At 39.5% G+C, this 10,730-nt stretch overlaps 1 protein-coding gene across 1 annotated transcript; it reads right to left on the reverse strand.

Moving 5' to 3' along the window:
* Positions 1-1,395: 1,395 nt before the first annotated feature.
* On the reverse strand, positions 1,396-7,285 carry LOC105057060 (protein IQ-DOMAIN 2). Its single transcript, XM_010939499.4, has 6 exons — positions 6,977-7,285; positions 6,475-6,584; positions 6,075-6,383; positions 4,719-4,940; positions 2,692-2,811; positions 1,396-2,443 (listed from the first exon to the last, which is right to left on the reverse strand). The coding sequence occupies exons 2-6, from the start codon at positions 6,547-6,549 to the stop codon at positions 1,715-1,717; spliced, it is 1,455 nt and encodes a 484-aa protein (XP_010937801.2). The 5' UTR covers positions 6,550-6,584; positions 6,977-7,285; the 3' UTR covers positions 1,396-1,714.
* Positions 7,286-10,730: the final 3,445 nt, after the last annotated feature.

The following is a 10,730-nucleotide window of genomic DNA, read 5'->3' on the forward strand; positions in this document are numbered from 1 at the left end:
GGAATCAATCACCGCTGGTGGTGCATGCGGTCTTCACCGCCTGCGGTGCACAAAGAATTTCTCTTGCGGGTTGCTTAAGCAATGGGCTTTGTAAATTTTGATGGGTAAAAATACTTGAAGCCGCCTTTAACATTTTTTTTGCTATTATTTTTATTGAATGCTATTCTTTACAAGAAAAGAAAGTGTGCTGCAAAATTCTTGACCATCTTTTTTGGGAAATAAAATTCTTGACTATCTTATACCCGGTAGGCTAGTACTCTTACTGTAGGAAAATGCAACTAGGATTTCTGAGTACTCGATGAATTTATCATATTCAGGAAAATTGCATGAAGTTGTATTTTACGAACCCACTTGTTTGGATTGTTATGATGAATCATAAAGTTAGTAAGAAGGGTGAATTTGCTTTGACAGCATTGACCTTTAACATTTTCTCCAAACATTGAAGTAGTACTACACTTTTTGGATTACGTTATTATTGACCTTCAGCTTTTGGGCATTTTTATGCAAATATTTGCCACCTCGATCCATGAATTAACATGAGATATCAAGTCAACATCACTAAGCTTCAATAATGAAGGTCCTAGGTTCAGACTCACAGCATATACAATCACTAGATCAAAATTGCTTGCTTTGTTTCACTGTCATAAAGATTTTCCTGTGTAAAAATCTTTGTCAACATTAAGCTGCGGCATAAACCAAAAAGGATATCAAATGTGCAATGGTGACGAAATATCTACAGGGATTAGGTTTTGTAATTTCGTGTCATCTAGAAATTGGACTTTGGGCAAAGTATTAATGACTTGATGTCAGGGAGCTCATTGCTCTAGTACCAATGAATCATGTTCTTGTCATGCAGTTTGCTGCTCTGTTGTATGACATGCTTTCTCCAGCTGGAAACCTTCTCTGCTTTATTGGAACAAAACAACACCTTTACTCGGACTTCTGCATCCCCCTACACCCTACATCATCCATCATATCTATAGAGGTTTTATACCAGTTTCATTTTTACCTTCTGAATAATTATTGGATTCAAAAAAGAAGCGAGCTTTGCAAATCATCATGTAATATCTGCCAAAACAAAAGAAGTATCTTTTTCCTGACAATAGCTATTGACTCCAAAGCCCGGAAGTACAGGAAAAATCTTGCTGCAGAGACCAACCAGGTCTTCATAGGTGCATCTCTTCTTTATTAAGGCTACTCGACCACAGTCACTGCGATATAATAATGACTCACAGCTTAAATTCCTGCCAGTCTGAAGCTTCAAACACTCCTAATCATCATATGCCAGAGCACTTGACATGATTTGAATGTCCTTGCGTCATTGTAGAGATCTATGGTGGGTTCACTGCTGCTACCAAACATAATGTCGACAAAACAGAGTCTCCAACACTATCATTACCAAATATGAAGATGAAACCATAATGAATAAGCATTTATCTTACAATCAACACCCACTAGCAGGAAAGGCCCTAGTCTCAGGATCCAGCATCCTCTGGTAGAACTTGAACCAAATTCTTGTTTATCAACATCAATTAATAAATGAAACTAAAAGAAAAAAAAAAATCATACAACAAAGCAATCCCTATAAGCTGATGTGTCATCCATAAACAATTCAACAAAAATAAATCATATGAGGAAAACGAATTGGCTGTAATAATAAGGTCCTCCTCCAGAGATTTTTTTTCATCTTTCTGACTTCTTAAGTTTGACCAGGTTAACTCTTTTCACCATTGCCAGTATTGTTGTCTGAATGGATTTCTATGTCCTTAATGGATGCAACGCCCACCTTGGGAGGGCCTGAATGCCGCCTCACCCCTGCTGGAGATGTCACACTATTCTTGTCTCCCACTGGAAAAGACAACCTCTTCTTCACAGAGCCTACAGACCTTTTATCTGAAGTCTCAGTTTTATCATTTAATGGACTCTGAAAGCGGGACTTGGCCCTTGCTGATTCTGTTGGTACCATGTAGCTAGGAATGGCCGGAGAGCTTGCTAGGCTCTCATCATCCCTGATGGACAACCCGCCTAAGCTGTGCCTCCTGGGGCGCTCTGACTGTATGCTGGTTACACTCCTCGAGTCATCCTCTGACAGGCCCCAGCCAGTTTTTGGGCTTGCTGATTTTATCTTTCCCGCAACCAGTGATGCCCTGGAGTTAGGTGTTGATGGAACCGGGCGCCTGGCAGGCTGGCTTAATTTCTCCATGGTGGGGGATGGCCTATCTAGATTACTGTCACGCTGAGCATAAGCTTTCATTATCTCCCCTCCACCAACACTGTAACTGGTGCTCTTTACAGAGGCACGATCACTGTTAAGCTCTCTATCTGTCGTGCTCCGACTCTCCCATGGCCTTGATGCCATCCAGCGCTCCAACCAGCTCCAACCCCAGTGTGGGTTGTTGGGGTCCATAAACATTGGGTTCCCTGACCTCGAAGCATTTTTCCACTGTTGAATGGTTCAAGTGTTTAAAATGCTTTAGAATACAATCCATGCTCATATGATTTAAAAAAAAAAAAAGAAAAAGAAATGAAGATTTCTCAGGTCAAGAAAAACAGTGCTCCAGCTGAGCAGCAGCAAAAAGAAAGAATTTATTACAAAGCAGACTGTCAATGGCTGATGAGAAAATGTAACTTGATACTCTTGGAGAGATTGGACTAGTATTAGATCATGTGATAGTGAAACGTGCTGAATACCTGATGAGAAAATGCATAAGCCAATGATCTCTCTCTTCGTATTGTAGCCTCTTGCTTGCTCAGAAGACTTGCTTCAATTTGCTCTTTGGATTGCATACTGTCATCCCATTCCTCATCCATCTGTTATCAAAACAGAGATTGGCAGGCTGAAGATGGCTAAACTGCTTAACCATAAGACAAAACAGAACCTGATGGACCAACAATTAAATACTTGATTGCTTTAACAATGATAGGAGAAAGCACAAAATGAGGAAAATGCCGCCTATTCAGGAAACCAGAAACCAGAAATCACAGCACAGTTTCAACTAGTTGTGGTTAAATTGAAACGGAATCAAATCCCATCAATATAAATCTTGATTGCAGCCATGTTAGTTCTTCAGTTTCAGAAACAAATATGCACCTATCCTGTTTCCTCGGACACAAATTGCTAACACTTCCCAATGCTCAGATGGCACAACACACAACAGTTTTAGTTTTCAACGAATTATATTTCAAATGTAATTAATGAAAAGCTGTGAATGGAATAGGGTGTACAATTAAATACACAGTGTATCAGTTTCAAGGAATACATAATCTATGGGTACTGTCTAGATGTGCCTCTTCTTGTTTTCTGTTTATACAGATAAATCAAATACATCAAATATATCCCCACCTGCGTGTGACTTAAAATAACATCATTTCATACAAATACAGATGCATGAAATAGATGTCAATTTATGCATACATCAAGGATTTATACGATGAAGGAATGCATCCATCGGCACTTCCTTCCACACACTCATACATGAACAGGTGCATGTGTGCTCCACAACATCCATCACATGTGCATGCCTATATCTGTTAGCGTATATACATATGCAGGACCGAATGTAGAACTAGACACTTGCATCCACCTGTGCATGATCGACGATATAAAATGCTCAGGTGCAATGCAGATGCAAAATTCATCCAAGTCATGCTTGCATGTATATATTACATCCATGCACTCTCATGAATTAACCTGTTCATCCATGCATGCTTGTGTGCACTCAAACACATACAGTACAAGCCCGCATGCATTAATTAATTAACATTTTGAATAAAGGCACATGTAAAGCTATCGATCAATATGCTTGTAGAGAATGTGAATGTCCCATCTACACAGCATATTTACAGATATTTATTGAAACCTTCTATACTTTTTTATGCAACTTGCCATCACATGGTGAGCCAGCCTGGTTCCAAGAAGGTTATTAAAAAAATGATCACAAAAGAACTTCAGATCTTTCAGATCAAACAGCATTCCACCCCTCCACTTGTAAAGTCCCTGGCTAATGCTTCCAGTACTTCCTATGAAAGATTATAATTTGAGGGAGAAAGGCAATGCTTTTAGTTCTGGAAACACAAAATAAAAGCTTTGTTGGGAAAGAGTGTTCAGACACAAAGTGCATAATCATGTTATGGTACAGCCAAGTGGAACCATAAAATATAGTAAGTCAACAAATTTCCATTTTTAGGCAGGGCAACTGCAACTATTAGAATTCCAATTTCAGTTGGAAAGAAATCAGAAAGAAAGTAAAGATACTGTAACATGCATTATTTAATCTTATTATGCTGGTAAACTGAAACAATGGTTTAAATTGCAAATAAGGATCCATAGAGATGAACTATCATAAATAGGGTAAATCTTGTTGCTAACAATAAGCTTGCGAAGTTATCTTAGTCAGCAAGTTGTATTTATAAAAGCAACTTTCTCTAGTTTTTCTGCAAATGCACCTGTGCCTGTATGTTCTGAAATCAAGCATAGTCCTACAAGATATTGTTCATTTTACAAGGTCTCATTTATGGTAATTTGTCAAACATTACTCTCACCTAAAATTTTACTCCAAATCCTAGTATGTTGTTATGAGGAAAAAAAGAAATGAGCAAGCCAATGTAAACTGCAGCATCATCTGGGTTTCTTCTTGTCCGTGTAGAGAAAGAGGGAAAAGCAGAAATACAGACCAAATTTAAATGTAATAAATGAAGTGCCAGATAGATGTATGTACCCTCAAACTCTCAAGCTCTCTCTCATGTTTAAGCAGCAGCTGCCGCTGAAGGGCCTGATTTTCCTCTTGCATCCTGATTCTCCTAGAACGGATTTGTGACTGAACTCTTGCCAATGTCTGCATGCAACGTAATGTAGTTGTGGCTTGACGCTTGACAGAATTTTCATGAATCAGGGACTTCAACCTAACCAGTCCTCTCAGGGCTCGCAGTGCTCTTCTTGCCTGATATAATGTTGAAACAATTAAAATCTTTGCAAGCATACCCATCAACTCAAGAATATGATATTCAAATACTCAATTTTCTATGAAGAAGTAAACTGTCAACAATAAATTTAACAAAAGATAGGGTCCAATATGCGCCTAGTAGATTTCAGGTTGGCATTAAATATACTGTTTAATTGTAAGAAAAAGATAACTACAAATTATACTACCACGAATGAACCTGAATTTTAAGCCATGATAAGTGTTTTGAAATTTGGTTTCATACAGCTTATGTTGCAAGTAAACAAATTCCATCTTTTTTCTATTAATATGTCATAGTCAAGCAACTTTAACTGGACATAGGTGAAAATTGGAGCAGGAATCAGGAAGTGGCATACTAAGGCCTAAAAAATGTTTGTATAGGATGTGATAAAGAGCACGCATAATGCACTTTTTAGGGATGTTTTCTTATTTTTTATAAATGAATTTAACAGCAATATCGCTCAAAAATATTGATCTAGAAAATGACAAAATAATGAAATAACAAAACATTAAGCAAAAACTGAATATGTTTCTTAACAGCAAGCAAGTCTGGCACTTGGCTCCATCTTAGTATGCTATGTTCACCAAGTTATCAACAATCCAAAGCTTACCATAAATTCTTAGAATACAATAACTCTCTTATAAAACAGCAAAATGTTTGATCTTCTGCCACAAAAACTGATTTAACTAAAATTGAAGTTTCCAGAAACTTGCACAAAAGAAAAAGCCTTCTTAATCTAATCATCTTATACAACTACTGAGAAAAACCACATTGAATTGTTTCATACTAAAAAGTCCATTCCTCAGATACGATGCGAGAAAATGCCAAAGGTAAAATTGTACATCTTCAACCACCAGAATTGCAGATCTTCCTTTTCAAATCTTTAAATGGAAAAAGGAAAAGAAAAAAAGGTTGAAGACAAGCTAATTTCTCAAATCCCTATGCTATAACCTCTTCAGTTACCACCATCATGGTTTTAACGTGCATTGCTCTTAATCATAATCACTGTCTAATATCACAATTTGATGCCTTTATATGCAAGAATGCGAAGCGAGAAATAAAAAGAAAGCTAATGAAACAGTAAGAAGGTTTGAGCATTTGAGTTTATATACCATGTACCCTCGGAAGGCAGTCTGGATCTTGATTGCCGCAACCTCCTCCCTGGATTTTCCTAGGAACCTCGTCGTTGTCGTCAGGCGAACAACCTCAGCAGCCTCCGTAGCGACGACAGTGGCCGGCGCCGCAGAGCGAGCATGATTATTCTGCTCGTTCTCGGCCTCAGCCACTTTAATCTCCTCATTCAGCGGCAGAGATGAAGGAGGAGGAGGAGAAACTGGGACTGGATCAGCATTCTCTAATGGCTCGGAAGCACGTGGATCTGAATTCTTGGAAGTCCCATATCCCGATTTCTTCTTCGATTTCTGAAAATAGGGAGAAAAGATGATATTTTGATTAGAAGCATTTGGAAATCACAAATTGGGGAAGCACAGGAATGTGAGAAAGATCCAAAACCTCGCTCTTCTTTTCCTTTGATTCGGGGCTGAAAACCTTCTTGATAGTATCAAACCACTTCGTCTTCCTCCCCATTCTTTCCTTCGTTCCCTTCTCTTTATGTCATCACTCTGCTCCGATCACGTAAGCACAAAACATCAGGAAACTAGACCATAAATGCCGCACCCTCGAGTCAAATTAAAAGCTCGACAAAACGGGATTTCTCCAAGAGACGGAAAAGCCAGATCTCGAGTTTAAAACCGATTCTTAATTCACAGAGTCATCAGGGACCAAGAGTGTCATAAAGATTCGATCTTTTTCGCAAAGCAAGAATAATTACTCTGAAGAAAAAGTGATCGTTACCAACAAAGAAAAGAGATAAAAAGCTTCCATTGGCCCCCGCAGAACCGGAAAAAGAAGAACAAGAAAAAGAAAAACGGGACCAACAACCGACAGAAATTAAAAAAAAAAAAAAAAAAAGAAATCAGTGCATCAACAGTTTGGAATTCCAGTAGCCGATTACCTGAGCAGACAATATTAGTGATCTAAATGAAATCCCAGGATCGCCAGAGACGCTTCTTTCTCCCCTTCTCTCTACTCACCACAGCGACGAACAAGAAGAAAGAAACAAACTAAAGAAAGAAGGGAGAAAGGATCTGGATAGGAAGGGAAAGGAGTAAGTAGGAAGAATCTCTCTTTTACTCGCTGCGAAGCGACGAGGTCAAATAAAAACCAGATCTTGGGAGCGAGAGTGAGAGAGCGCAGCGAAGCTTGCAGGCCCCACCCCCACAGAGGGAGGAGGGATGGAGCCCACAGCTGAGGAAAGGGTTTCTTGACACCAAAACAAAGCTGTCATCTAAATTGTAACTTAATAATTGGATCGTCCATCTCTCCCACCACTACCGGTGAGATTATAATAAATATCTGTGGATCGGGTAACCGCCCAATAACGTCTCAGGGACTTAAATTTGGCAACCTGTCATTGACCGGTTCAGCGATTAGGTCAGAGGTGCAGCATCTTGCGGTGATCAAATCAAACACGCATCACAATGCACCAATATAAAAACCAACGGTCGTGATTGGCTGCTTGCATGGCTAATATGGGTGTAGCTAATAATTTCCCGTAGCTAGGAGGAATCGTGATCAAGTAAGGATTATACATGATCCATACATCACTTGATCCGATATGTTGTTAAAACACCTCTACTCATGGTCATTTTTGGGTCATTCATTTAATTCTAATTATGTAATTTATAAGATTCAATCTCTAATATATCTAGAATAACTTTTCAAATACATTTTTCATAGATCTTGCTGAGTAAATTTTAGAATAATTTAAATAATTAGTAGAGAAATGAAAAATCTAAAATAATGACTCAACTTCACCTAAATTGTTTGGATCCATAACTGATCCTAAGATCAAAAATATTCAATTCATACCCAACCCTTACCCCAAAAAAATTTGATCCAAACATGTCCAGAAAATAGAATCAGATTGGTCAATTTTTGCCACCCTTAGTTGGGAGCTAGTGGTGATGGTGTCTCTAATCACATTAGAAATTGATGATAATGCTTAAAAAAAATCTTTGCTAGTTAATCATTTTTTATGCTTTCCTAGGGTATCCTCTTTACTTATAATGTATGACATCACTTTTTTAAATGGAGTGGTTTGGATGATTTAAAAAGAAGAATATTGGAGGTAGGTGTGAAATTGATCTAGAAGTTTTCATGCCAGCATTCAAAGCAATGATATTTTTTTTAACATCAAGCAATTTCCTTTTGGATGCAGAATCTCAACAATATCTCGGATGTTAATGGATGGAAGTGAAATTGGATCGCTTTCGTGAATGAAACTGGATGGTTCTTGGTGGAATTCAATCTTATTTTTAAGTTATCGATTAATTAAGCGAGTGCATCGTACCAAAATTTTGTTTTGAGACCCTTTTTGGCACTTAAATTTGCACATTTGCCATGCCCTATAATTTGAGGATAACATTCTACATTAGTTACAAAACCTCTGTATATCATAATCGTCTTGTAATATTTTAGTTACTATGTTAAAGATGGTTCTCAAGTATTTATAATATTTAGATCTTTCTAAAATCTTTCCCCTCAATTTGGGCTTTTGTTTGTTTTAAGTAACAGTTATTATAGTCATTGTTTTAAGTAACAGTTATTATTGTCAGTAAGGGCTGTTAGTCTATCTCTATCGTATCACATAACATTGACACTTACCTGCATTTTTGTCGACAGTATAAATATTGATTGATATGATATGATTATGATTGTCAAAGTATCGTAGTTTATAGTACTGTACTATGATTGAAATGTTCATTATTTCATATGTCACCAACTTGAGATTTTATAAGCTTTGTTATTTGCTTTGATAATGTTTACTATTATTGGCCATCGTAATTATTATTCATTTGAAGAATAGTATTGCCGTTTAAAATCTAACTTGAGAGCATAGACAACTAAGCACTGCTTTACTCGATAAAAATGGAAGACACTTGAATAGATCTACAACTATAGAAAATAGTCAAAAAAGAAGATTTGAGAAAGAGAAGTATTATATGCAGGGGTTTCTTTCATCGTACCAGAGGATTCAAAATGTCTGATATTTATGATAATGAGTTTAAGGACCTTCGTGATTGACATCATGAGATTATCCAACAGATTGTTGAGTTCTTCCTTATTTACCGATTAGGACGGTGAAGATATATTTTATCAGATTGTTGTCATTTAAGCACTTGCTGTATCTGCAGTTGGTTATGGTATATCTTTTCAAACGTATTTGTCGATTATTTAGATATTTGATTGGTCATTAATTTTGTTGGATATATGTCATCGACTGATTTGATGAGTTAAATTGTTAAATATAAATTTTAAGATGACAAACCCAAACTATATCCAATAAATTAATGAGGCCATGCGGTCCATCCGTCACCTTAGCAAATTCATTCATAAATTCCATTCAGAAGGTACAATTTCATCGTAATTTTTTTTAAAATAATATATTTTTAATAAAATATTTTTAAAATATCATAATTGAAAAATTATTTACCAAACTATCATGGGGTAGACATGTACGATAAATTCGTAGGTTCAACCAACGAATTCACTGTCCACCTGCATAATTTGTAGGTTGAACCTACGAATTCTCTGATCCACGTGGCATCCATATACAAACTTAAAGTTTGAACTCAAACCACGTGGCATCCATGCACGAAAATTAAAGTTTGAATTTGTGGGTTGAAGACATGAATTCAAATTAATTCGTACTTTTAACCCACGAGTTCATGAATTCGTGGGTTCTCCCCATATTTTTTAAATTTTTTTTACATTGTGACATGGAGTCACGTTTCTTCTCTGGTCCCCACCTCCCCGAACATCTGGCCCCCCCTCACCCACACCGTTCCCACCTCCCTGACAGTCTAGACCCCTCCGCCCCCACCCCCCGATGCTCCCCTCCTCTCCGACAAGATCTCCTCCTTCGGCCCCGTCCCCCCTCCACGGTCCCCCCTGCCTGCCTGTCGTCACCCTCGGTTCGCGCCCGCTGGACCCCCCTGTCCCCCCCGGTGCTCTCTCCCCTCCGACAAGGTTGCCCTCCTGGGCCCCGTCCCCCCTCCACGATCCCCCCCGCCTGCCTGTCGTCACCCTCAGTTTGTGCCTGTCGGACTCCCCCTCCCCCACCCCCCGGTGCTCCCCTCCCCTTCGACAAGGTTGCCCTCCCTGGGCCCCGTCCCCCCTCCACGGTCCCCTCCTGCCCACCTGTTGTCACCCTCGATTTGTGCCCGCTGGATCCCCCCTCCCCCACCCCCGGTGCTCCCCTCCCCTCCCCTCCAACAAGGTCTCCTCCTTGGGCCCCGTCCCCCCTCCACGGTCCCCCCCCCGTCCGTCTGTCGTCACCCTCGGTTCGCGCCTGTTGGACCCCCCTCCCCCGCCCCCCGGTGCTCCCCTCCCCTCTGACAAGGGTGGCCCTCTCTGGGCCCCATCCCCCCTCCATGGTCCGCCCCCCCCCCCCCCGCCCGCCTGTGTTGTCACCCTCAGTTCGCACCTGCCGGACCCCCCTTCCCCCACCCCCCGATGCTCCCCTCCCTCCCCTCCGACAAGGGTCGCCCTTCCTGGGCCCCTTCCCCCTCCACGATCCCCCTGAATGCCGGTTTGATCATCGATGTCCCCATCATCCTGATAATTTTTTTATCATTATTTATTTTTTTGAATTATTGTAAGTAAAAAAATAAAATTAATAATTATAAATTTATTTTTAAGTATGT

The sequence above is a fragment of the Elaeis guineensis genome, chromosome 14 (assembly GCF_000442705.2).
Source record: "Elaeis guineensis isolate ETL-2024a chromosome 14, EG11, whole genome shotgun sequence".
Taxonomy (NCBI): domain Eukaryota; kingdom Viridiplantae; phylum Streptophyta; class Magnoliopsida; order Arecales; family Arecaceae; genus Elaeis; species Elaeis guineensis.

Coding starts and splice junctions, on each gene's coding strand:
- LOC105057060 (XM_010939499.4), bottom strand. CDS start 6,549: ATGGGGAGGAAGACGAAGTGGTTTGATACTATCAAGAAGGTTTTCAGC. Junction 6,384..6,474: donor CAAAGGAAAAGAAGAGCGAG/GTTTTGGATCTT, acceptor CCCTATTTTCAG/AAATCGAAGAAGAAATCGGG. Junction 2,444..2,691: donor CTTATGCATTTTCTCATCAG/GTATTCAGCACG, acceptor ACCATTCAACAG/TGGAAAAATGCTTCGAGGTC.